We start from the raw sequence: 27,943 nt of genomic DNA, 5'->3' as shown, positions 1-27,943 counted from the left end.
GACAAGTGACATTTATTATCATTATTATGACTATATTTGTACCTTGCCCATCTGCCTTGGTTGCCCCAGCCACTCTGGGTGGCTTCCAGCAGGTACAAAAACACAATATGTTATTATTACTTGTTAATACCTTTTCTAAAAATCGCAACCACTGTTTGATGAGACTCCTCTCCTGGTATGCCCCATGGAAGACCCTAAGGTCCACAAAGACAACACTTTGGAGGTCCCAAGTTGCAAGGTGGTTAGGTTGGTCTCAACTAGGGCCAGGGCCTTTTCAGTACTGACCCCGACTTGGTGGAATGCTCTGTCACAAGAGACTAGGGCCCTGCGGGACTTGACATCTTTCCACAGGGCCTGTAAGACCGAGCTGTTCCGCCTGGCCTTTGGCTTGGACTTAGTCTGACCCTTATGTTTTCCCTCCCCTTACGGTTTTGATGTATGGGCTACTTTTAAAATGAGGCTGCATTTTAAATTGCATTTTAACCTGTATTTTAAATTGCCCCCCCCCATTATGTTTTTATTGTAATTTTACTGGTGTTAGCCACCCTGAGCTCTGGCTGGGGAGGGCGGGGTATGATTAAAAATTATTATTATTATTATTATTATTATTAATAATAACTTCAGCCATTAAAAAACTTCCATATAGAGGGCTACCTTCAGATGTGTCCTAAAGGTTGTATAGTTAGTTATCTCCTGGACTACTGAAGGGACAGAGTTCCGCAGGACTACCGAGAAGGCCCTCTGCCTGGCTCCCTGCATCCTCACTTCTCTCAGTGAGGGAACTGCCAGAAGGCCCTTGGAGCTGGGCCTCAGTGTCCGGGCAGAATGATGGGGGTAGAGACGCTCCTTCAGGTATACTGGGCCAAGGCCATTTAGGGCTTTAAAGGTCAGCACCAACACCTTGAATTGTGCTCTGAAACGTACTGGGAACCAATATAGGTCTTTCAGGACCGGTGTTATATGGACCCGGCAGTCTTCTTCACACAGCTATAGAATTTGAGGCGGTGAGGATGTCACCAATTCTGATGGTTTGCATAGAGGATTCATGGAGGGTAAGGCTATCAATGACTTATAACCACGATGTCAATGCTGTATTTCCACTGCTGGAGGCAGCATGCCTCTGAACACCAGCTACTGGCAACTGCAGGTGGGCAGAGTGCCGATGCAGTCAAAGCTTTGCTTGAAGGCTTCCCATAGGCATTTGCCTGGCCACTATGAGAATAGGATGCCGGAGCCCAGGGGCTTTTGGCCTGATCCTGCAAAGCTCCTCATATATTCTTAAGAGTCCAAGGTCAGCTAAGTTATTCTGGGCCGTACCTGAGCCTTAAATAAATAAATAACCCCGGAGGTGCCCCTCTCCTTCTCTGACAGTAACCCTCCCTGATTAAGAATAAACTAAGTAGTTAATGTGGGTGGCGCTGTGGGTTAAACCACAGAGCCTAGGACTTGCCGATCAGAAGGTCGGTGGTTCGAATCCCCGCGACGGGGTGAGCTCCTGTTGCTCGGTCCCTGCTCCTGCCAACCTAGCAGTTCAAAAGCACATCAAAGTGCAAGTAGATAAATAGGTACCGCTCCGGTGGGAAGGTAAACGGCGTTTCCGTGCGCTGCTCTGGTTTGCCAGAAGCGGCTTAGTCATGCTGGCCACATAACCCGGAAGCTGTACACCGGCTCCCTTGGCCGATAAAGCGAGATGAGCGCCGCAACCCCAGAGTCGGCCACGACTGGACCTAATGGTCAGGGGTCCCTTTACCTTTAAGTAGCTAACAATTTGCTGCATTTTCATAACACCTGAAATCTGCTGCCAGAGACTGCCACTCACTCTGTCTAACAGTAGGACCGGCCCTGCAGAGTGATATTCATGCATGTGTGAATAAGCGAGCTCCTAAGAGGTTGGGGGCGGGGGTTCATTAAGCCAGCCTCCACACATCCAAAGCAGTTTTCTTTCCTCCCCGCTCCTTGCACCCTATAGATGTGAATAGCACCCAAAGGTTCTGCCTCAGTTCACTAGCTGTGAGCCTTTCGTAATTCTTAAAACGGGTTATGTAACACCCTCATTAAAAAGTAAATGTGGGCTGGAAAGCTGAAGACAAGTTCTTTGGCTCGAGAGGGATAAAGAGCTGGTGCTTCACTCTCTGCTGGAGGAAGAAACACATTTTGGAGGTTCTGAAGGAAGGATACAAATCTTTTGACATTTGGAACAAGGGGGGAAAAAAACCCTGTCATCATTCAGATAAGGAGGCAGTTGGAGAAAAAGAACGTAGCAAATGCAAAGATTGATTCATGCATTTTAAAATGTTGTGCTAATAGGTGCCCAGATATGTTCTTGGGAATTTCATGGAGAATGACTAACATGACAATCAGATTTCCTGTTCAGAAATTTTATTGGTGAGTAGCACTTGAGAGTCCCATGGACTGCAAGAAGATCAAACCTCTCCATTCTGAAGGAAATCAGCCCTGAGTGCTCACTGGAAGGACAGATCCTGAAGCTGAGGCTCCAATACTTTGGCCACTTCATGAGAAAAGAAGAGTCCCTGGAAAAGACCCTGATGTTGAGAAAGATGGAGGGCACAAGGAGAAGGGGATGACAGAGGACGAGATGGTTGGACAGTGTTCTCGAAGCTACCAGCATGAGTTTGACCAAACTGCGGGAGGCAGTGGAAGACAGGAGTGCTTGGCATGCTCTGGTCCATGGGGTCACAAAGAGTTGGGCATGACTAAACAACAACAACAGCACTTGATGGCGAAGTACCAGGGGAATACATGCATGCTGCACTCTATCTAAATGGCCAGAGGGAGGAGGAGGAGGAGGAGGAGGAGGAGGAGGAGGAGGAGAAGAAGAAGAAGAAGAGGAAGAGGAAGAAGAAGAAGAAGAAGAAGAAGAAGAAGAAGAAGAAGAAGAAGAAGATGATTCCCTGCCCATCTTGCTGGCAGTCACTCTGGGTGCCTTCCAACGCCAAAATAAATCGATTCAATTCCTTCAGGTGAACCTAGGAAGCTTTCTTATACAATATAACCATGGGTTCAGCTAGTTCAGTATTGTCTACAGTGATTGGCCGTGGCTCTCCAAAAGGTCTCTGGCCCAATGTCCGGGTAATTATGAAATGAAATAATAATAATAAACTTTACAAAACAACAACAACAACACCCCACACAAGTAGAGCTGATGATGAAACCCTGGACACCAGTTGCCAAAGTCCCATCTAGTCTAGTTTCCTGCTTCCCACACAGTGGCCAGCCAGGGGCTTCAACGACAGAGCATCGGTTTCATAGGCACATGATCTCAGGATCAATCCATGGCTGGGAATGCTCGCTGCCTGAAGCCTGGAAAACTGGGTGCTAGTCAGTGAAGACAATGCTGAACTTGAGGAGCCTCTGTTTGGACTCAGTGTAGACCAGGCTGCTCTAGGCCAATGCTACTGTGTGAAATGAGGACGTGAAACTCATGTTAAGCATGCCCACACTGGGGGCTGCCGCAGATGGATTTGGTTACATTTTACAAGCACTTAGCACTTGTTAATTTTTCTCTTTATTTACTCTTTCCCTCTTAACGAGGCACATGTTCAGCGGCGGAAAACGACTGGCAGAGAAATAGCCTAGCAGAAGATGAAACTAATGCATGTGATCTGCTGCGTTTGTGGAGTGGCGTCGTTTTCTTTCAGAACCATCTCAGAATTGTTTCAAGGTGTTAAGTTAGGGGGTGTTCATACCTATTGTCTTTCGATGCAACCAATGTGCAAAAGATGGGATATTTTGGCATCGCATTGGCATGGTTGGGTCCAATGCCACATGGCGATTTCTCATGCTACTCCCTGGGAGACGGCAACACTGGCGTGAGAAGCTACTGTCACCTCCCCGTACCAGTGTGGTGCCCCAGTTCAAATGTGAGCAATGCAAAGGGAGACCTGACCTTGCAGAAAATGGCACCGAAGCACATAGATAATGTACTTAGCCCAGTCGTTTCCAAAAGTTGTACCCACAGGGAAGGCCAAGCAGTCCCGGAAGCATTGCAGATGGAGTCTGGGACATGGTTAAGCTGAGGGAAGGAAGTCCACATTCTAAGGCAAACTGACCCAATTTGCTCTGTCTGAAACTATAACAATTACAGTAGTACCTTGGTTTAAGAAAAGCTTAGTTTATGAACAACTTGGGTTAAGAATGCTGCAAATCCAGAAGTAGGTGTTTTGGTTTGTGAACTTTGCCTTGGAAGCAGAACATGTTTCGCTTCCTGTTGAGTATGTTCCATTTGTAAATTGAGTCCCCAGCTGCTATGGGAAAGCACACCTTGGTTTAAGAACGCTTTGGTTTAAAAACAGACTTCTGGATTAAGTTCGTAAACCAAGGTACCACTGTAGTAAATTGATGTGATAAATGAATGCATGCGTGAATGAATAAAGTTGGTGGTTACTATGGAGGGAGAGAGACAGCGCCTCCCTGGTGGTGGCACCTAGGTTATTGAAGAGCCTCCCCAGAGAAGCTCACCTAGCACCATCCTTGTGGTCTTTTCAGTGAAGACCTTTCACCCAGGCCCTTTCAACAACTTGCATTTTTAAATATAACCAAGCTTCTCAATTTTATGATTCATGATGGAGAGCTCAGTAGGTAAAGCATTAGATTTTTAATCCCAGGGTCGTGAGTTCGATCCCCACATTGGGCAAAATATTCCTGCCTTACATGGGGTTGAACTAGCTGATCCTTGTGGTCACTTCCAACTCCACAATTCTATGGTTCTATGCTTTATTCTGCTACAAAGAACAAATGGAGAAAAGGCTATAGCTCAGTGGGAGGGTACCTACTTTGCATGCCAAAGGTCACAGGTTCAATCCTGGGCATCTCCAGGTTGGGCTGGGAATGTTTTCAGTCTGAAACCTTGAACAGTTGCTCCTAGGCAGTTGGCAGTACAGTGGTACCTTGGGTTAAGAACTTAATTTGTTCTGGAGGTCCGTTCTTAACCTGAAATTGTTCTTAACCTGAAGCACCACTTTAGCTAATGGGGGCTTCCTGCTGCTGCTGCGCCGCTGCTGCATGATTTATGTTCTCATCCTGAAGCAAAGTTCTTAACCCGAGGTACTATTTCTGGGTTAGTGGAGTCTATAACCTGAAGCATCTGCAAACTGAAGCGTCTGTAAACTGAGGTACCACTGTACTGAGCTGGACGCATCAGTGATCTAACATGGCATAATGCAGCTTCCTGGTTTCTTATTCCACTGCCTCAGTTCTTTTATTTTGTATTTTTAATATTTTATTTTATCTCTTTATTTGTGAGCCTCCCAGGGAACATATGTTATTGGGTGACCATACAAATATAAATTGTTGATAAAGTAATAGCAGCATAAACATGGTTCACGGGCCAGGTCTGCTGGGTCTCACAATCTCCTGGACAGAACAGAGAGGGAGCCCCTAAAATACCAATCTGCAGTTACCCATTGTAGGCTGCCCCCCATAACTCATCTCCTGGGAGATCTTATAAACCGAACCAAGGGTTCCTTTAAGGCAGTTTGTAAACCATGGGATTACTCAAGTCATTGATGTAGCTGTGGACAACTTTAAAAAGGTATCTTCACCTTATTGCATTGGACTCTGAAATACCAATATCATATATTCATCCCTCAAATACAATTGGCATGATTCAGCCAAATTTCCACCAATTTCGGTCAGAAAGTTAAGCAAGAGATTGTGTCTCCTTCACCAAAATAAATAGACACATGAGGCACGGTGAAAAACAGGTGGGGCTTAGGTTCCCTAGTGCACCACTAATTATTGGGATGTGTGTATGAATCATCAAACATTATTAGCCAATCAAAATTGGCCTCCCCCAATTCCCCTTGGCTGTTTTCTCCCTTCTTCCTGCTTCTCTTTAATTCCATCAGCTCCAAATTAATCATCATAAACATTTTCATTAACTATAATGGCTACAAGTTGTTTAGCATATTATACTGCAATAATGTAACCGAATGTATTGTACAATTTTAATTTTATTTTTTTTATGGGAAGAGCATAAAAATGTACCATTAGATAAAAAACCCAACCATTAAAAGGTAATTTTCTGTGAAAGCATCGAGTGGTTGTGGTTAAAAATCATCATCACCAGCACAATGTCAAACAGGCGATGTAACAGCCTACTAGCGTTATCAAAATTAGTAGAGATGTCTGTAACCCTACTGAGAATTTTGGCCAGTCTATGCAAGGCTCCTTTGGATTAGATGTTTCTCCTGAGCAAGAATCTCCAAAATATATCTGAAAAAATGTATATAGCTTGTTTTCCAGACAATGTGCAAAATGGTTACAATGACTGAAACCAGTGCATTTATTTATTTGACATATTTCCTAATCATCTACCATCATGCTGCAAAAAAAAAACCCCAACAGTCTGGAAGATATGCAGTCACCATGGGCATTCTAGAAGCAACAGGAATGTCCCAGAGTGTAGGGGGAAATTCTAGACATCAATCCACCCTCCTCCTGTTACTTTTGGAACCTTTAAGAACTGTCCCAGAATGAGAGAGAAATAGAGATTGGCATGTGTGAAATTGTCTGCCGCAGGCTCTAAGAAATCTGGTTGCCATTTGCTGTTCTTGGCACTACTGAGAAACTGGTCACTGACTATATGGTTTACTAATACCTGATTGCACTGGATAGCTTCAATCAGATCCAACTCTGGTTTATAACACTAGTTACAGGTAGGTAGCCGTGTTGGTCTGCCATAGTCGAAACAAAATAAATAAAGTCCTTCCAGTAGCACCTTAGAGACCAACTAACTTTGTTATTGGTATGAGCTTTCGTCTGCATGCATTCTTCATGTATCTAAAGACGTGTGCATGCACACAAAAGCTCATACCAATAACAAACTTAGTTGGTCTCTAAGGTGCTAGTTCGAAAGCACGTCAAAGTGCAAGTAGATAAATAGGTAAGGTAAGGTAAGGTAAACGGTGTTTCCGTGCACTGCTCTGGTTCACCAGAAGTGGCTTAGTCATGCTGGCCACATGATCCGGAAGCTGTATGCCGGCTCCCTCAGCCAATAAAGCGAGATGAGTGTCACAACCCCTGAGCCGGCCACGACTGGACCTAATGGTCAGGGGTCCCTTTACCTTTTTAAGGTGCTACTGGAAGGAATTTTTTTATTTGGTTTACAACAGTTCCAGTCCCAGATCTTACTAAGTTTGACCACAGCATGGAGGCTTCTTAGAATACCAAGAAACAATGCCATGTGTACAAAATAAACTTAGAAATGTGTATTTTGTGTGTAAAATACATTCAAAAATAATTGTTAAATAAGGGTTTTATGCATTTTAAAAAATCATATACAGTCATGCCTTGGATCTTGAGCACATTGTGAGTCAAATGTTTTGGCTCCCAAACACCGCAAGCCAGGAAGTGAGTGTTCCAGTTTGCAAATGTTCTTTGGAACCCGAACATCTGACGTGACTTCTGATTGGCTGCAGGAGCTGAACGGACTTCTGGAAAGGATTCCGTTTGACTTCTGAGCTACCACTGTAATGCAGAAATGGGATAGGGCAGACTTATGAATGAACGTACGCAGAATCACGAAACTGTAGAGTTGGCAGGGACCACGAGGGCCATCTACTCCCACCCCCTGAAAGGCAGGAATATTTTTGCCCAACGTTGGGCTTGAACCCACGTTATTCTCTCTCGTGGCCAGGAGCTTAACTGCTCCTATTCCTCTTCAATTTGCTTCCCTTCCTTTCTATTGCCATTGCCTTGTTTAGTCTGTTCTTACAAAAATGCTTGCTAGTGATAAACCTGGTCTGCTTTCCTCCTCAAAGTGTCATCGACAATTGCCCATCGCCTTGATGCTGCGTTTCGGGTCAGCACGCACATTGCTCATTCATTGCGCGAGGGAAGCTCTCCCTGCCACCCCCCCCCCTGAGATGGCAATTTATGAGCCTCACAAGAAGGGTTGCCATCGCATACCCAGATAAGACTAGGCAATTAGGCGGAAGGGGTTGGCACTTTCAGAAAGTGCTCACAGCTCAGTGGTAGACCACATGCCTTGCATGCATAAAGTGTCACGTTCAGTCTCTGGCATCTCCAGCTGAGAGGACCTCCTCCAGGGAGCAAAATTCAGAAGGGCCTTTTGTCCAGGATCGCCCCTGCTCATCAAAGCAGCCATTGCAAAGGCCTTAAACAGTCCACCTCATGCATTTTCCTCCCAAGCATCTGCCCAAAGCCACCTCTTATATTTCACTCAAAATCCCCTCAATGCCTGCCTTTTCCATAAAGTCTTTAGTGCTAGTTCCAAGTCATCTTGCAACTGATCAGCACGGTTTCATGTGGAATCCTCCTGTGTCAGTTTGTAAACCAAGTTTCTTTGGATTCTAAGTTTCTTTGGATTTCTGATCTGCGCCTTGCTGCTTTGGGTTATTTGTGGTGCTTTCTGGGTTATTGTTTTTGAGCAGAACAAAGTCGAATACATTTGCACAAACAGCAAAATATGTCAGTGTCAACACAATTGAGTAGAATAGCGCAACGTGAAAAAGCAAAACTGACTGCCCTCCTATTTCTTCGCCGTCAACAGAGTTTGCAGCAGTATTCAGGTTTCCCTTATTGTTCAACACACCTCTCCTTTTCCACTTTGTCTGTCAATATGCTGTTCAGAGTCTTTCAAAATGGCTTTGTACGTATGAAGCTGCCTTATAGTGAGTAAGGCAGTTTGTTCCTCTGTCCCTGTATGCTGTACCCTTGACTGCTGGCACAGCAGTTCTCTGAAGACTAAGGAAGAAATTATCCAAAATCTGTTGTCAGAGGGCCTTCAGACTAGAGTGGCCGGCTCCTGGGATAAATCCAAAGAATGAGCCTAGCAAATGGGAACCTTCCAAAAGCCACTGCCCTCTTTGTTTCCCTAGGATCTCTATCCCACCCCCTAACAAGAGAGAATCATGTCATATGCAGTTTGTTAGCCAAACATGGCAGGCTTTATTTATTTATTGCATCTATATACCTGCCATTCTTCCATTATTATTTTTAATGACACTTATGTGGCATCCCACAACATAAAGGAATCTAGAAGGCTTTAATAAGAATAAAAATAAGAATTAAAATGACAGGGAATGGAAGACTTCCCAGGATGAGGAACTGGGAGAAGAAAATAAAACCTCCCAGGTCCACCACTTTCTGGGTGAGATAAGGGTTAAGAGTTACCTTTGAGAGAGGAATCTGTGTTTTCTTTTTTTTATCTCATTGCCTGCTTTTGTTTTTATTTGGATTAGTTTCTTTTATCTCATGGTATTATGAAAAAGCTTTAATAGAATCTTATCAAACAAATAAATAAGTATGAAAACAGGCAGAAACCCACCCTAGCACTGAAAGATCTAAGCCAGAACTTAGCTACAGTAAGGTTGCTTGTTGTATAACTGGCCATCAGCTCAAGCCCTAGGATTCATTCCCCTCCCCCCAAAAAAGTGGTGCTTTCTAGATATTGCCAGACTACAACTCCCATCATCCATGGCCATTGGCAAAGCTGGCTGGGGATTATGAGAACTGGGAGTCCAATAACTGGGAGTCCAATAACTTCCGAAGGGCACTATGTTGGCTAATGATGCTCCAGGACCTATTATCTTCTCATGAATAGACATGTGGTACTACTTTAAAAAAATGTGGCCCCCAAAATTTAGGATGGGTTGGTCTATTTCTGGTCCATATTGAAGTTGCATGTGTCCATTCACAAGTCCATTCCATCCTCTTTCCACATTACTCTGTATTTAAAGGAAAAACCTTGTGAAGATTCATATTTAAATACATATTTTATTTCAAAGCGTGCATTTCTAAATATAGAAAAAGAGAATTTGGTCTTAAAATATGCACTTTTAAAACCTTTCGTTATTTATTTTTTAGATGAGAACTTTAATGCAAAATTCAGAGAACTTTGAAATCTGAATAATTATTATGTTCTGATTGGTCCAGAAGGTGCAAATTACAGTGGTACCTCTGGTTACTTACTTAATTCATTCTGGAGGTCCGTTCTTAACCTGAAACTGTTCTTAACCTGACGTACCACTTTAGCTAATGGGGACTCCCGCTGGCGCGCAATGTCTGTTCTCATCCTGAAGTAAAGTTCTTAACCCGAGGTACTACTTCCGGATTAGCAGATTCTGTCACCCAAAGTGTTTATAACCTGAAGTGTTTGTAACCCTAAGTACCACTGTATATCAACTTGCTTGACTGGAATTTTTTTAAAAAAATAATAATAATTCTCCTCTACCCCCAAGGGCTAGGATTAGGGATGGGCAAATCTGCCAATATCATTTTTCTCTAAGTTTCTCATTTCCCCCAATCATCAGTTCCCTTCTCCACATTTCCACACCAGTCTGTATTTTTTTAAGTCCTCATGAAAATTCATAAGCATTTAAGTGCAAATTTTTCCTAACGTACACATTTTCGCAAAGCAATTTTGTCTAATATAATGCCATTTTTGTATCTTATTTTCACTCATGTGTGCATTTTTAGGCACACTTTACTCCGGTGCATGCCGGGCAACTGCGTTGCAACATCCAAAGAAATGTGAATTTAGAAGGAGGGTTGTGTTTGAAGTTCATGCGCTGTGTGATAAAAGCGTGACTTAAATAGGTTCATCTCTAAATGCAAACTGAATTAATTTCTCCTCCATTCCCAGTCAAGAGGGATGCCTAACCCCGTAACCTGTTTTGAAAATTGTGAAGGAAGCTAGAATCTCATCGTTGGTGGATAACCTGCTCTAAGTATTACATCTAACTTCACCCTAATAGTGTTGTTCATCTAGCGGCAGAAAATTCCTTAAGTGAATAACGAATCATGAAGAGAGAGATGACGTAATCAGGAGAAAGGGGGGAAAGAAGAGGAAACAGCAAACACAACCCTTTAAGTTTTACCACTTGGGCAGTTTTTAGGAGGGGGAAATCCTAGTTTTTATTTCCTCTGTGTAGAAGCCAGCAATCGCGTTTCGTGAACTTTGAATGAATCATCACTCTCTCCAGCAGCCAAACATTCGGCAGGTCAAGTAGATTTGGGCTGCGGTGCCAGCAACTCCTGCTGCCCTGATAATCCAAGCCATTCCAGGAATGGCGACACTTTCTCTCGCCAGCTGCCATTTCTAGTTACCTTTCGTACAGCTGACATAACGCGTTGATGTGTGGGAAGCAGTAAAACAGTCATAAGGAAGCCATGGCGGAGATAAATAAGAAGCGGCGCTCGGCCGTCTTTAATGATATCAAGAGAATGAGGAATGCCATTATTATTATTATTTGCTTCTGGAAACGATGGTTCAATCACGTAAAAGCTCGATTAAAACCAGGAAGTGCCTTTCTGCTCTGTAATCTTCGCTGGTGTGACTGTCAGAAACAACCCCTCTCACCAGCCACGTGGCATTAAAAGCTTTTCTGCTGCTGTGGTCCTCCTGAGCTTTTGGGAAACCATGAAGAGTTCATTCATAATAAATTCAGAGGCACCATTTAGAAAGAGAGGCAGGCACCACCCACTGGACATGGGACTTCCCCTCGGGAACACATACATCTCAAGTTATTTCATATGTTCAGAGCACTGACCAGCCATGCCCTTTTCTGATATATTCTCTTCCATTCTCCTCCCCGCTCAGCGTCATGAGTCCTCATTAAATTTCTCTTTCCTTATGTTTGCCCACCACCACCCCAAACAGGGGCTGTTGTTTTTTGTACTTCTGCAAACTTTGCAGGTCTTAATCTGAGGGTTGTGGGTTTGATCCCCATGTTTGGCAAGAGATTCCTTCATTGCAGGGGGTTGGCCTAGATGACCCTTGTGGTCCCTTCCAACTCTACAAGCCTGTCTCTCTAGCTATCTATCTAGCTATATTCTTCTACACTAATAATAATAATAATAATAATAAATAAATTTTATTTATACCCCACCCTCCCCAGCCAACACCGGGCTCAGGGCGGCTAACAACCAATAATAAAAACAAGTTGATTGAAATACAAATTAAAAAACAAGATTAAAATACAACATTAAAACATTAAAATGCAGCCTCATCACTGGAGGAGAGAGGAAAAAAGAAAGAGGGGGAGAGAATCAAATTGATTCCAAGCCAAAGGCCAGGCGGAACAACTCTGTCTTACAGGCCCTGCGGAAAGAAATCAGATCCTGCAGGGCCCTGGTCTCATGAGACAGAGCTGGAGCCCGTGTTGAAAAGGCCCTGGCTCTGGTTGAGGCTAATCTAACTTCCTTAGGGCCTGGGACCTCTAGGGTGTTGCTATTATGGACCTTAAGCTCCTCCGTGGGGCATACCGGGAGAGGCGGTCCCGTAGATACGGGGGTCCTAGGCCGTGAAGGGCTTTAAAGGTCCTTTAAGGATGGCAACTATGTAGGTGGACAGCAACTTCGAGGTCTTTTCTCAGATGAAGGATAGGAGGAATTTCTAGGAATTTAAAACAACAACAACCACCTTTCCATCAAACCTGGATGAGTTCAGATTTTGCCTACAAACGAATTTGGAGGTCCTTCCACAAATGGAATAGTTAAGCCATGTCAAGGGCCATTAAAGGACGGGTGTAATATCTTGAGGTGGATGAACAGTATCTGAAGCCAGCCTCAACTTGGCAGCACCACCACCCAAAGTGTTTGCTACTGTTATTTCCTCAGTACAGGCAGAGTGACACTCCCTCCACAAAACACCATAGTTATAACTACCGCCAAGAATGTCCGTGCCCAGGAATACAAACCAAAACTGCTGGTGTATCACTGGTAAGATCTCTGCTGTCAGAAATGTGTCGCGTGAACGAAACTGGAGTCCGTAGCCCAAGCCCAGGATTCTTTCAATTAAGAGAGCAGCAGATCAGAATCCAAGCCTCTCCATTTACAGCACCCTCCTTGCCTCCAGGCTTCATCAAGTTAGGTGTTTTTAAGGGCTGTAAAGCAATGAACTTTCCATCAGCGGCATCGTCAGCTAATTAGCCCTCCTGATTACAGTAATTACTATTGATTCACTCCTGAATGACTTCTTAAGTAGCCAAGTGCAAGTTATGCTTGAAAGTAGAAGACCCACATATGAATATTAAACCAGCCACTTCCTTTTGTGTTTTTCTTTTTTTTTTTAATTTCCCCTCCACCCCGTTCCTCATTCAGCTCTCAAGGTACAGCTTGCAAGCTTATATATATTTAAAATTGAGAATGGGGGTGTCAAGAGGAGGAACCAAACCTTGCTTAGAAAAGGCATTCTAATCTCACAACAGGAACTTTTTAAAAACATGCTGAGATATAGAAAATGTCGTGTATGCATCTGTGGGAGAGAAACTTTCAGAGCAAGTAGTACATAGATCATTTCACCAGTCCAGAGCTAAAACTGTTTTTGGGGCTCTTTTTCCATTTGAATCTGATTGGCTTTGCCTGCTGTACATGAGTGGATTAACTCTTATTCTAATTAAATTACAGGGTAGGAACTCAGGAAAATTGTATCTTTGGTGGTTGGGCTGAGAAAGATTTGTTCCTGAGAACCAGGAGAGCTACTGCCAGTTAGAGTAGACAATATTAGACTTGATGGTTTAATGTTCTATCTTGTTGAAAGTGCAACAGCAGAGCGAGCGTTAATTCTGTTATCACTAAAGCAGATAACCAAGATGGCAGTAGTGGCTTTGCTTAGCAACCAGGCATAGTGGCATGATGTTTGCTGAGGTAGAACATACTCTGATTGGCTTTGTAATTCTGAGGGTGTTTTCCTGTATATGTTTGGTTGAATGTCTCCCTGCTATTTACAAGGCTTGATGTAAGAAAGACAAAACTTCTCTGTCTCTTTCTTCTTAAACCATACACTGTTTTGTGGAGTGTCCTCAGCAAAAGGTTATCTGGATTTCTTTTCTCTTTGGAGTCTCCCTGTATTATTTAAGTGACTTTGTGAATGTATCTAAGGCACCTTTCTTTCTCAGCTTTCACTGTTGAATGCAGCCTTAACACGGGCATAAAATAGACTTCAAAGATCATACAATATATTGAAATATGGCAAATTATCTACTGTTTCCCTTTCAATGTAGATTGATTTGGTGTGTGTTCAGAGTATCAGAGGCTCAGTGAGGTTAGCAGAGTAGGTGGCTTGCTGTGGATCCTATGCCTGCAGCCTAACACAGTGAAGCACATTCAACTATTACGCACTGCTTCTGGGGAAGGAGAAAGTCAGAAGACTGCAACTCTGGATAGATAGATAGATAGATAATTTATTACGGTAGGAGACCAGCTTATAAAACACCCTTGGGGGTACAGTCACAGAAGAAAAACAGACAATTAAAACAATGTACAACAATAAATTTGAAAACAATGTACAGCAATAAACTATCGCAGGGAGCTGACCCAGAATAACCCATGGAACTGAGTTTGGGGATTTTCATGACGGACTAGTTTGAGTTGGGAGATGGTCTGCACCTACAGATCTGTACACAGAATCTGGTGACCATCCGGATCATCTTCTGATCTTTGCCTAACAGGAAAAGGTCAATTTTTTGCTTTTGCGGGAGGTTGGCGAGCCTCACCAGCAGGGGATCAATGGTCTCACTACGTGCCTCTTCATAAAAGGGACATCTAAAGATCACGTGTTCTGGACTTCCTGTCTCTCCCAATGGACAGGTGCAAAGTCTCTGAGAATACGGGACTTTTCTAAAGGCTTCTTCCAGGACCGGCGAGGGCAGAGCAGAGCTTCTGGTGAGTGTAAAGGCCCTTCTTGCATTTCTTGATACAAGAAAGAAGAGATATGCTGCCGGTACGGCTATATATCTCTTGATTTCTCCAATTTTATAGTCGGGGCACCTTGGGCAGTCCTGTTGTCTCTCGGTGTCTAATATTCTTTGCCTGACTGTAGCTTTTGCCTGGCCCAACCCCAGACTTAGAAGGGCTTGAGGGGCAACAACTCTGGATATCTGCAGCCAGCAATTTCTCTAAGCACAAATCCTGAGCAAGAGGAACCTTTATGAGCAACAGGAACTTCGGAGGTCAACAGAGACGTCCTTAAAGTAGACACACATTCTTAACTCACCTTGTGCTGGTTCCTGGGGAAGGAAGTGACACTGAAATGAAAGCCTGCCCTAAGCAGATGATTGAAGAGTTATGGGACTCAGCAGAGCTGCAATGGGATACTCCTGTTTAAGGTTTTGTATAGCCGATGCCTACCACGAAACAACAGTCTCTAAAGTTGTTCTGAACTTCCTTACAGAAGCCATTCTGAGTGACAGCTCAATGCAGGGACCAACTCAGAAAGAAGAGAAAGATCTCTCCTCAACATGTTGATCATCCCGGTATGAGAGAAGGTGCAAGTGACAAATACGCTTAGAGAACTGGTTAATGGCTCAGCAACAGCCTGGCAAAATAGCAAGCCAGGAATGTGGTTTAAATGGAGAACAATGATGAACACAAGGAAGGGTGGACAGATGCACAACAGCTGGGTGGTTTCTGTTTTGAATGTATAACTGTTAGCTGAACGACAGCTAGCCAGTCTCCACTATGAATGGGGAACAGTGCATTTAAAAGAAGATTTTTAAAAATGCTATAAAGTTCCCTGCAGATTGTTTAGCAGTTAAGAAATTAGCAAACCAGCATTGCACAGAGTCTACAAATGCAAGGCAGTAACTCCCTACTTCAAATCTGACCTTCTCTACCAAGTCTCAAGGTGGCCTTAGGCAAGTTGCGCTCTTTGAATTTAGGCTCTCCACCCCACTGCCTCCATCCCCATCTGCCATGTAGGAACCATGTAGGAACCATTCTTTCTTAACCTGAGGTTGATCCCCAAAGAATTGATGCTTTTGAATTATGGTGCTGGAGGAGACTCTTGAGAGTCCCATGGACTGCAAGAATATCAAACCTATCCATTCTGAAGGAAATCAGCCCTGAGTGCTCACTGGAAGGACAGATCCTGAAGCTGAGGCTCCAATACTTTGGCCACCTCATGAGAAGATAAGGGAATGATGTGCAAGCTCCGTTATAACCAACAACATTCGTCACTCCCAAAGAAGATATTGGAGCACTCCAAATCATTTGATCATAAAAAGGTAAAGGTAAAGGATCCCTGGATGGGTAAGTCTAGTCAAAGGTGACTATAGGGTGCGGCACTCATTTCGCTTTTCAGGCCAATGGAGCCAGTGTTTGTCCACAGACAGCTTTCTGGGTCATGTGGCCAGCATGACTAAACCACTACTGGTTCATGGAGGACTGTGACGAGTGTCAGAGCTCACTGAAATGCCATTTACCTTCCCACCACAGCGGTACCTGTCTATCTACTTGCACTGGTGTGTTTTGAACTGCTAGGTTCACAGAAGCTCGGACAGAGCAACGGGAGCTCACCCCGTCGCATGGATTTGAACTGCCAACCTTCTGATCAGTAAGCCCAAGAGACCCAGTGGTTCAAACCACAGCACCACCTGCGTCCCTTGATTTGCCCATGTACATGCACAGAAAATAGTGTGCTGAAAAGTAGCACATGGAGATCTGCATTGATCAACTGCAATGAATCCCTAATTGTTATTCTTGTACAGTTATAAGGTCTTAGAAGCAACATCAGATATATTCCAGCCAGGTAAAAACATTCAAGGAGGGTGTGAAGCAGGGCAAGTGAGGGGGTGAGACCTGGTAGGAGAGGTGTGGCCCGTGAAGAGTCCCAAGGGTCAGACAGAGAGGCATTTGGCTCCTGGGCAGTTCTCCATCCCTACCATAGTTAAACCTCCCTCCATTAATTCATCTTAATCCATTTTAAAAGGGCAACTAATCTAGTGAGCCTTCACTATGGTAGAGAGTCCCACAGGCAAACTTTGGCCACATTCACACCAGATATTTAAAGCACCGTGATACCATTTCAAAGAGTCATGCCTTCTCCCAAATAATTCTAGTTTGTTAAAGGTACTGTGAGTTGTTAGGAGACCCCAGTTCCCTTCACAGAGCTACAACTCACAGAGCGGTTTTCTTCACAGTGAGCTCTTGAGAACTGTAGCAGTGTGAGGGGAATAGGGGCCTCCCAGCAACTCTCAGCACCCTTAACAAAGGGCAGTTGCCAAAAAATATTTTGAGGGGGGAAGCTGTGACCATTTAAAGTGGTGTAAAGTTGAAATGAATGGTGTGGTTTTGGCCATGAGAAGCAATGATTTCTTTTGTCAGTCCCAAAGCTATACCCATCTGATTCATCAGACAACTCTGAGTTATAGCACACAAGGGAGAAACACCAGCACCTATTTTCCTTTGCATGGGTAAGAATGTAAGGTTTCCGAATAAATCTTTCACTTTGTCTCAACAAAGGAACTGGGCGGCGGCAGCAGTGGTGTTTGTTAGAGACATATTACTCTCTGGGCATCACTTGGCTAAGCAACACTAGAATGGAAAGAGATCATCCATAAGAGTAAAGGAGCTGGCATAGGAAACATTCACATTAGATTATCATTATTAATGTAATCAGCATACATATGCACACAGGTACTCCTGGAATAACACAGTTACTATTGAAAACCGCCAACAACAACCAATTAAAATCTGATTCGAAACCCACATTAGTAACCGGTAGATGATAGCTTCCATAGATTATTGTCAAGTGATTCATTAATGGCTCTGAGGGAAAACTAAAAGGTCTGTTGAAGCACAATGGGGTACATTTCAATGTTCAAAACGAAAGGACAGGGCGCTTCAATGACTGCAAAGACTGTGAACAATTTGCAATTTTGCTTTTAGTAGAAAAAGGGTAAGCGATGGGCTGCTTAGTTTTAATGCATGCCAAGGAACAATATTCTGAAGCTCAGCTAGCATTAAGAGAACCCTTGAAGAAGCTAACTTGGTTGAATAAGATGAATCAAACAAAGGCTGGCCCTAATATGCATGGGCATAACCTGAATTTCCATACAGTGCACACAAACTACTTTGTGTGAGAGTTTGTGTGCGCACACCCACAACCAGGCAGCTCAGCAGAAATACACCTGTCAGGAATGAATGTGGGGATCGCTCAGTGCTTCAGCTTCAGCACCAAGGGGAGCTGGACTGGACTTCACAGCACAAATGTCACATCGACCTGAGCATCGTCTACCCAGAGAAGGTTGTTCCTTCTTTAAATTATGTTGACATGCACTCTCGATACTCACAATACTCCAAATTGTCATAGGGGACAAGAACAGACCAGAAGCCAGAAGCAGAGCACCCCTTAGAAACTGTGAAATCTGCTCAATGGCATTTCATGTTATTTGGAGACTTCAGTAATTGCACACTGTGTGTGTGTGTGTGTGTGTGTGTGTGTGTGTGTGTGATAAAATAAATAAATAACAAAGGGTGAAAAAACCTGAAGAAACTGGCTTTGACGGGTCCAGGACAGAATGGAACTACCCAAGATTTAAGTTACCCTAAAGCACCAATGTTCCGTGCATGTAGTTCAGCTGGTGAAATGCGACTTTCTATCCTCTCTCCCTATGCTCCTCAAAATTGACCCCAACCTGATTTTGGGAGTGTGCAGGGAGTTGGGGGGATGGGAGAGGAAGAAGCTGCTCTGTTGTATATGTACAGAATTACAGCATTGGGAGAGATCTTCTGGGATAGCTCAGTCGGCAAAGCATGAGACTCTTAATCTCTGGGTTGTGGGTTCAAGCCTCACATTGGGCAAAAGATTCCTGCATTGCAGGCAGTCTCTTCCAACTCTGCCATGATTCTATGACCCAGTGACTTTCCTCCCATTTATACAAGGCAGGTACTGGTGTGCAGAGTAGGGGGAATTCTCCCTGCCCTACATGGGAGAGGGACAGGTTTGGCAATGTGTAGTGATCCGCAACACATGAGCATGCCAGCCATGTGTGGGGTTGGTGCTTGAACTAGCTTATAAGCCCTGCCTGCCCCTTGGGTGAATGAAGTATAAGCTTCATGTGCTAACTGAAGGTGCACTGCTTTTTGAAAACACTGTATTAGCATTGTGGTGTTTGCTGCCCTAAGCTCCTTTGGGGGGAAGAGTTGGTCACAAATGTAATAAATAAATGAGCAAAGCAAGATGGCGGGAGAGAGGGAGCCAGCTGTGAATGGAACAAGTGTGTACAGAAGGATGCCTTGCCTGATCCTCAGTAACCTGTCAGGTTTGATGCAGATCTCAGTTTCTGAATTCAATAAAGTTGGGAGCCTGTTGTATGTCTGCTTGGGGTGCAAATGGAAAGGCAGCTATTGGGAGCCTTAAAGTGAAAATCCACTTTTCTTGAAGCCAATACAGTGGTACCTCGGGTTAAGAACTTAATTCGTTCCGGAGGTCCATTCTTAACCTGAAACTGTTCTTAACCTGAGGTACCACTTTAGCTAATAGGGCCTCCCACTGCCGCCGCACGATTTCTGTTCTCATCCTGAAGCAAAGTTCTTAACCTGAGGTACTATTTCTGGGTTAGCGGAGTCTGTAACCTGAAGCGTCAGTAACCTGAAGTGTCTGTAACCCGAGGTACCACTGTACCAACATGTCCATTAGGACTCCCAAGCAAGCTGAAGTCAGCTGTGTCAGAGTTATATCCAAATCAATCAACGAAGCTTAAGATAGCTATGATTAACTTGGCCCATTAACTTTTAACTCGATTGGAGCCATTGGTTGCCAATTATGGTATCTCCATATTTAAACATGACCCTTCCTCTTTTATTACAATAAAGTTTGGGTAGAACACCACACCTCAGTGGCATCCATCATTTGCTTCACAACATAAACAAGTATCTCCTGCTTTTATGTCACACCCACATTGCCAGATGCATTTACAACAGCAAGCAGGTTGCCTCACATAGGTGACACAAAACTGTAACACCCATCTTTACATTATTCCTGAAACGAACAGCGCCAATTCCCACTCGCAGTGATCATAATCTTGAGCTGAAATCATGAATGCACTTCCTGACGCAGTAAATAAAATATAAACGACTGACTCCCCTTAACCCTACAATGTTTGTGTGTCGGATTTGGCAGATTTGCTTGAGAGCTGCCACAAATTATTCCTATTCACCTCCCACGAATGTACTGATCGAAACAGACAATTCAACCCAATTCAAAGTCAGTATCACGCTACTGTGAACATAAACAAACCTTTGGAAGAAACTCTTTACCGTGAAGGTTAAAAATGCAAAGCAAAACCATTCCTCCAACTGCCATGAAATGAGCTAACTTTTTATTATTTCAAAATAGCGTTATTCACACGTGGATCTCATGGTTAAAAACACCGCCACCCAGTCCCATTTTGCAGATAGGAGAACGTTTTAATTTTTAGAAATAATCTTTTACAACCTTGCAACCCTGAGTGGGTTTTTTCTCTCTTCAAGACAGGCACTAGAGGAAGTGGAGTGTTTGCTATTTGTTATGTCTTCAGAAATTCTGACATATGTTAGAACAGCTGGATTTTTTTATTGTTATTCCCAAGACTAAAATTTAAGTAGCATCTCTGTGAAACTGTGGAGCAAGTGGAAATGATCCAAAATAAGATAAGAGTTTGAGGAAGGCTAACAAGAAACCACTTGTCCAGCCAAAATGTTTCCCTATTAAGCATTCAGGATTTGTAAGTTTCCTTCCTGAAATTAAAGAAGCTGGTATATAGCTTTGCAACTTTGTTCTGGTAGACAAAGTCATAATATGCAAGGGGTTGGAGGGAAATAGTGGATCTTTCTCTCTCTCTCTCTCTCTCTTTCTCACTCACTCTCCTTAAAGAGATAAACAATGGGAGTGTACTTCATTTCACAGTCTATACAAATAAGATTAGTGGAAATTAAATGGGACGGGGTTGTTGCTGTTTTTTGGTGTGTGTTTTTTTAAAAGAGATAGCATTTTTTATATATAACAAAACACACACAACTACAACCCCAGACATACATTAAGCTAGCTTGACAGCTCTATTGTTCTATCGTCCCATTGTCAGCCAAAAAGATGTATTCACACGCTCGGATGTCTGCTAGGGAAAATAGACAAAAGACTACACCCCGCCCCCCCCCCCGCCCCAGAAACAGGGTGCCAGTCTGAGCAGAAATTCTGGCGCTCTCTCTCTCCCCTTCCCCGCCCCCCTTCCTTGCTCTGAAAAGCTTCTGCTAACGGCTGGCTCTTCATGACACCCAAGAACGCTAAGAATCCATTCATCTATGCAATATGAGTTTCTTCCAATTATAAATATATATGTATTTATCTATTTGTCCCCCTCTCCCGAGAAAAGCGCCAAGCGGTCAGTGTGGGCTGTAGGAGGCGAGTGATTAGAAGAGGTTATTTATATAACCCAAGCACCAATTTAAGTGGCATTTAGGGAATCGGCTCTAATATGGAGTCTCCCTATTGCTCTTCCCTCGTGCCTTTCCCACCCCCCAATCCCTATTAATGAAGGATGCAATAGAAGAGGCATCATAAAGAAACTGTTGGGTTTGGGACGGGTGGGGGTGGCGAAATTGCTTTTTTTAAAAAATGAAAAAAAAGGAATTGCTTCCTGTTGGCTTTTGCATTTCAAGCCGTATGTAACTGGAGGGTCATGATACAGAAACACCACTTGCAGAAAAGCAGGGTGTATATGAATATATCCTCCCCCTTCCCCCCCAAAAAAAATAATTGGAGTGGGAGAAGAGTACTTGATACCTAGCCACAATGGGCCCTGGCGACTGGGAAAAAGCCCCCGCCTCAAACAGCCCCCGCCTGTACAAAGGAGGCATCAACCTACCTTAAAAGAAGCTCCTCACTTCTCATAGTAACAGCGGATTTCGGACAGCGCATGCTTTCTGCACCGATATTTGCAACAAAAGCCGGTTCAGAAGTGCGCTCAAACATCAATGCCACAGTAGCTACCCACTAATGGCTACTCTCTCTCTCTCTCTCTTTCTGTCTCTCGCCAGACGCTGAGTGGCGGAGCAAAGGGGGCCCCTGTAGATTCACTGAACAGAAATAATCCTCTCTGACAAGTTATGTTCTCTGGGCATATTTTACATTAATGCACTAGGCTGCCTATAGGGGTCTTGTTTGCGCTCACTCTTCCTTGGCTGGTGTTAGCTTCTTGTTCTAATTACCATGAAAAAGGGAGAAAGAAATGTAGGACCCTTCCCCAAAATGAGAGAAAGGACGGGGAAGGAGGGAGGGAGGGAGGAAACACAGACACAGGAGATCAGGTTTTTGTGTGTGTTTGTGTGTGTGTGTGTGTGTGTGTGTGTGTGTGTTTAAAGGGACATCTCTCCTCTTTCGGCGGAAGGGAGCACATACAAAAGTCTCATTTGCATACTCCCAAAAAACCATCAGTTGTTTCACAAGCATTTTAACGATGCCAGACAGACAGAACTTTTGCACACTCAGAGGGGCTGGAATCTGAAAGTTCTTTTAGAGACTCACAGCATGAGGTCCTCTTCCCCTCATTCTCAACACATTCCAAGCTGAGCCCCAGAACAAGGGAGGGAGGGGCAGGGAACCAGAAGAAAGTTTTCATTTAGGGGCTTAGTGGTTTTTTGTTTTTTAAAAAAGCTTGTCATTTTTTTGTCTTTTAACCCCTAGTGAGCCACTCCCTCTGTACTCCTCTGTATCAGTTCAATGCAATGTGACTCTATACAGTGGTACCTCGGGTTACAGACGCTTCAGGTTACAGACTCCGCTAACCCAGAAATAGTACCTCGGGTTAAGAACTTTGCTTCAGGATGAGAACGGAAATTGTGTGGCGGCGGCACAGCGGCAGCGGGAGGCTCTATTAGCTAAAGTGGTCTTCAGGTTAAGAACAGTTTCAGGTTAAGAACAGACCTCCGGAACGAATTAAGTACTTAACCTGAGGTACCACTGTACTGCAATTTGGGTAAATACTTACTTACTCACTCTCTCTCTTTTAACTGACAATAAAGATTGCAGCAAGGACTCCCTCCTAGCAGAGATGAGCCAGCCCTAGCTATCATTTTGCTTTTCCTGGAAAATGCTCTCCTCGCCCACCTTAGGCAATTTTTCACTTCTCTTTGCTAACATGTTAATTTCCATGGCTTGCCCTCAACAACCCAACAGTCACAGGCCAGATTAAACAAACCCAAGCGCACTAATGGAAGCCAGTGCAAGAACTCCTAGTCGCATGGTACAGTGGTGCCTCAGGTTACATATGCTTCAGACTCTGCTAACCCAGAAATAGTGCTTCAGGTTAAGAACTTTGCTTCAGGGTGAGAACAGAAATCGTGCTCTGGCGGCACGGCAGCAGCAGGAGGCCCCATTAGTTAAAGTGGTGCTTCAGGTTAAGAACAGTTTCAGGTTAAGTATGGACCTCCGGAACGAATTAAGTACTTAACCCGAGGTACCACTGTATTTCCCAACTTTTCCTCCCCTATGCGCTACCCTTGCTTGCTGTGTATCACAGGCACAGTGATATGGAGCCCAAGGCCCTTTGCCCCCACAATAAAATTTTTTGAGGGGGCAGGCCTTCATAGAAACTTCTTGCATGGGGTCAAGAGGTGAGCGGGCTTTGGAAGGCAAGGTTTGCACCCAGTTGTGCGCAGCAGAAGCAAGTGCACTTTTGCGACCTACTTTGAGGTTTTTAACAATCAAGTAGTGTATAAATTTTATGAAATAACTAAATAACAAATAGAGGAGGCAGAACTTTGTTTTTGATTCAGCAGCACACTTTTTATGCTGGATTTGCATGGATCATGCGCATTCAAATCCAAACCTCTGCGTAGTGCACACATGCCACAAGCAGTGTGCAATACAGAAATGCCTCTATTCCATCCAGCTTGCAAATGCTTATCTAAATTTTGCTTACCATGGACAGATCCTGATTAATATATTTGACGAGGCTTTGTGGAGCCAGGGGGAAATGGCCATCTGGTTGGGCCATTCTCATCTCCATACAATCTCAGGGATCAGGTCTCGACTCTTCCCACTGAAGAACCTGTTAGAACATCTAAAGAAAAGCATTGCCAAGCCCTGGCGATGGTACAGCTTCCACAGTTCAAAAGCAGGGCAAAAGCCCATCAGCATTGCCAGCAATCGGCACAATGGTTCTCTTTCAGAAAAGAGGGAAAAAATTGCTTCACTAAAGACCCTTTGGGTTTCACTAGGAAAATCAATGGAACTTCTGTTGGGAGAGTTCAGTGAACCCAACAGTGGAAAATCCTCCGTCAGCTTTGTTCTTACTTGGGGAACGTGGCAGAGGTTTACTAGTCTGGGGGGGCCCCTCCAGGCGTCCTTTTCAGTGTGAATTCATGACAATTTGTGCTCCAGAGGGTATTGGTAAGCCAGATAAAATGGTGAATTCGGACTTTCAAAAAGCTTTCAACAAAGTATCTCGCCAAAGACTCCTTTGGCAGTCTTGGAATAGGAGGAGAGATCCTCTTGTGGATCAGGAATTGCGGCAAGAAGCAAAGAGGGGGTGGAATGGACAGTTCTCTGAATGAAGAAGTGTAGACACTGGAGTCCCCCAAGGATCGGTATTGAGACCTGTGCTTTTTAAGGTGTTCATAAATGATCTAGAGTTAGGGGTGAACAGGGACGTAGCCAAGTTTGATGATCATACTAAACTGCTCAGGGTCATTTTTAAAAATGGATTAAGAAGAGTTCCAAAAGGGCATCTCCAAACTGAGTGACTGGGCAGTAAAATGGCAAATGCAATTAAACAAACAAGAGTAAAGTGATGCTCATAAAGGTAAAGGGACCCCTGACCATTAGGTCCAGTCGTGGCCGACTCTGGGGTTGCGGTGCTCATCTCGCTTTACTTGCTGAGGGAGCCGGCGTACAGCTTCCGGGTCATGGGGCCAGCATGACTAAGCCGCTTCTGGTAAACCAGAGCAGCGCACGGAAACGCCATTTACCTTCCCTCCGGAGTGGTACCTATTTATCTACTTGCACTTTGACGTGCTTTCGAACTGCTAGGTTGGCAGGAGCAGGGACTGAGCAACAGGCGCTCACCCCATCGCGGGGATTTGAACTGCCGACCTTCTGATTAGCAAGTCCTAGGCTCTGTGGTTTAACCCACAGCACTAGGGGCCAATAAATTATGAATTTCACATTAATGCTCCAGGGGTCTGAAGTGGTGGTGAGTGACCAGGAATGAGACCTTGGGGCTGTAGCGGAATAGCTCGATGAAGATGTCCCTCCACTGTGACCACAAAATAGCTCAAATTCCATGCTAGGAAAGGAATTGAAAATAAAACTGCTGATCTCATAATGTTGTTACGCAAATCTACAGTGTAACTACATTTGGAGTACATTTCTGGCCACCTCACCTCAAAAAGGATATTGCAGAATTCGAAAAGGTTCCAAAAGGAGCAAAAAAAAAAAAAAAGGATCGGGGGAAGAAAGGTTACCGCATTTTGGAATTTATAGTTTACAGCAAAAAAAAGAATAAGAGGTGACATAAGAGATGTGTAAAAAATCACACATGGCATGAATTAAGAGGATAGAGAAAAGTCTCCCATAACATTAGAAATTGTGGATTTCCCACAAGGATCATTGGTGTCAGGCAGCAGAGGAACCAACCCCCATGGCAGGTTGCCAGGAATGGACAAGGCAAGAGAAAGTTCTCACCAACTGCATTTTATTCAATATTTATTCAATATTTACAGAAAGAGGCTTAGAAATGAAGCCTCTTGGAATAATGGCACTGCTCTGAGTAAATCTCCCCTCCCCTTCTCTCTCACTTTCTCATTCATCATCCCTTCTATGGGTGGCACTGAGGTCCCTTTGCTCTCCTACTTTCAAGGCTTGCCGGGTTCTGGGAGATGGTGGGTCTGGAATGCTTTATAGTGATAACATGCCAGCCAACTGCTCCAGCTCTGCCTGCTCCTTCTCTCCCATTATTTCCCAACTTCTCCACTCATCTTCCTCTGAGCTGTGACCGCCCTCAAAACCCTGTTGCTACTCTGAGCTATCTTCTTCTGCTCTGGAAGGGAAAGGTCAGGCTGGTGAGGCGGTCTCCACCATTCCTCCTCTGCCCAGTCCCTGACAATTGGTGGCCGCTAGCTTGGAGGATTAGACAAATTTATGGAGCATGTGGCTCTCAATGGCTGCTGGCCACAATGGCTATGGTCTCCCCCCACTGCTGGGGGAAATATGTCCCTGAATATCAGCTGCTGCAAACCTCAGGAGTACTTTTGTGCTCTGTTCCACCTTCCTAGGTTCTCACAGGCTTCAGGTTGGCTCGATCCAGCGGGCTGGAAGTTCTTAATGGGGACAGAACACATGCGAGTCCCTCAACAAACAGATCTGCCCCCAGTGCGTTTACAGCATCTCTGTGAAATCCACACACACCTCAAGTTAATTTCTTGCTGACCTCATGGTGATTAATGCAAATTAAATTTCACGCTAATTGGCCTGAGCAGCTTTGCATGCAAACCCGAAATTGGTTATTTTCGCTAACGGTGTTAAAAAGATACTTCTGCTGTTTGCTCAATAAGTTGGGTATAAATTGTTATTAGTTTTAGGGCACGCTTGTAAAAACCCACCCAGCACCTGATATCAAGATAGGGAGGACAAAGGGTAAGAGGACAGCATTCAGAGTCCCACAGTTTTCTCTGTTGCCCAGATTTAGTACAGTGGTACTTCGGGTTAAGTACTTAAGCCAGTGTGGGTTAAGTACTTAAGCCAGTGTGGTGTAGTGGTTAAGAGCGGTAGTCTTGTAATCTGGGGAACCGGGTTCGCGTCTCCGCTCCTCCACATGCAGCTGCTGGGTGACCTTGGGCCAGTCACACTACTTTGAAGTCTCTCAGCCCCACTCACCTCACAGAGTGTTTGTTGTGGGGGAGGAAGGGAAAGGAGAATGTTAGCCGCTTTGAGACTCCTGAAGGGGAGTGAAAGGCGGGATATCAAATCCAAACTCTTCTTCTTCTTCTTCTTAATTCGTTCCGAATGTCCGTTCTTAACCTGAAACTGTTCTTATCCTGAAGCACCACTTTAGCTAATGGGGCCTCCAGCTGCCGCTGCTGCACGATTTCTGTTCTCATCCTGAAGCAAAGTTCTTAACCCGAGGTACTATTTCTGGGTTAGCAGAGTCTATAACCTAAAGCATATGTAACCCGAGGTACCACTGTAAATGATGATGATGTTGATGATGAAGATAAGAGTAATCCACCTGCACCCCTGGTTTCTTTAGATTCCCAGTTGCCTGTTAACAAACCTTGTACCATATTGGCCCGAATATAAGCCACCTCCCCCCCCCCCAAATTCCGACTCTGAAAAGTTAAAGTGCGGCTTAAATTTGTGACCTTACAAAAATGGGCTTTTACAATATCGCTGCTGAAATAGACATAGGGCAAAACAGAACGGGTGTGAGTGCCTGTGGAATTTTAAGGAAGCGGCTTATATTTGGGTATTGTCTCTCCCCCCCCCCCTGAATTTTAAAGGTGCAGCTTATATTCGGGTGTGACTTATATTCGGGCCAATACGTTACATTGTTGTGAGTAAAATTTCCCCTCCCAGTATTGTCACCCTGTTTGTTCAAAACTACAAATCTATCATCCAGTCTTCTAATCACTTTTTAACTTTAACACAGATAGGGGTGGGCAAATACGTTAATTTTGGGGTTTCCCCCCAAAAATTCAGCTCTCCACATTTTTACAAATATGTGATTTTTTTTTAAAAAAAGAAGTCCTTATGACAATTCTTCAGAATTTCTCTGCAAATTTCTTGAATATGTACATTTTGCACGCAGTTGTCTCTAAAGTGCACGTTTTTGCAAAGCAATTTCCCCATATTTCCTCTGTGGTTAAACCACAGAGCCTAGGACTTGCCAATCAGAAAGTCAGCGGTTCGAATCCCCATGGCGGGGTGAGCTCCCGTTGCTCAGTCCCAGCTCCTGCCAACCTAGCTGCTCAAAAGCACATCAAAGTGCAAGTAGATAAATAGGGAAGGTAAACGGGAAGGTAAACGGTGTTTCTGTGCGCTGCTCTGGTTTGCCAGAAGCGGCTTAGTCATGCTGGCCACATGACCCGGAAGCTGTACGCCGGCTCCCTTGGCCAATAAAGTGAGATGAGTGCCGCAACCCCAGAGTTGGTCACGACTGGACCTAATGGTCAGGGGTCCCTTTACCTTTTTTATGCAGCTGGA

The 27,943-nt window shown here is 44.2% G+C and overlaps 1 protein-coding gene across 23 annotated transcripts in view; it reads right to left on the bottom strand.

Annotated features, from left to right (window-relative positions):
- The window catches only part of CELF2 (CUGBP Elav-like family member 2), a 524,880-nt gene that overhangs the window by 346,054 nt on the left and 150,883 nt on the right, over positions 1 to 27,943 (bottom strand). For 4 of the 23 annotated variants that reach the window (XM_081022931.1, XM_081022918.1, XM_081022917.1 and 1 more), the window contains exon 1: positions 21,609 to 21,823. The exons of 6 other annotated variants lie outside the window; for them this stretch is intronic. In XM_081022931.1, coding sequence (XP_080879057.1) covers positions 21,609 to 21,715 — 107 coding nt within the window. In that variant the 5' untranslated portion in view covers positions 21,716 to 21,823. Of the gene's footprint in view, positions 1 to 21,608; positions 21,838 to 27,943 lie in introns of those variants that run through there. 13 more of the 23 variants (XM_081022908.1, XM_081022919.1, XM_081022932.1 and 10 more) reach the window with 9 other exon arrangements.

The sequence above is a fragment of the Podarcis pityusensis genome, assembly GCF_964106645.2.
Source record: "Podarcis pityusensis genome assembly, chromosome: 10".
NCBI lineage: Eukaryota > Metazoa > Chordata > Lepidosauria > Squamata > Lacertidae > Podarcis > Podarcis pityusensis.
The sequence above is the reverse complement of the archived record's forward strand: the minus strand, read 5'-3'. Positions and strand labels throughout refer to the sequence as shown.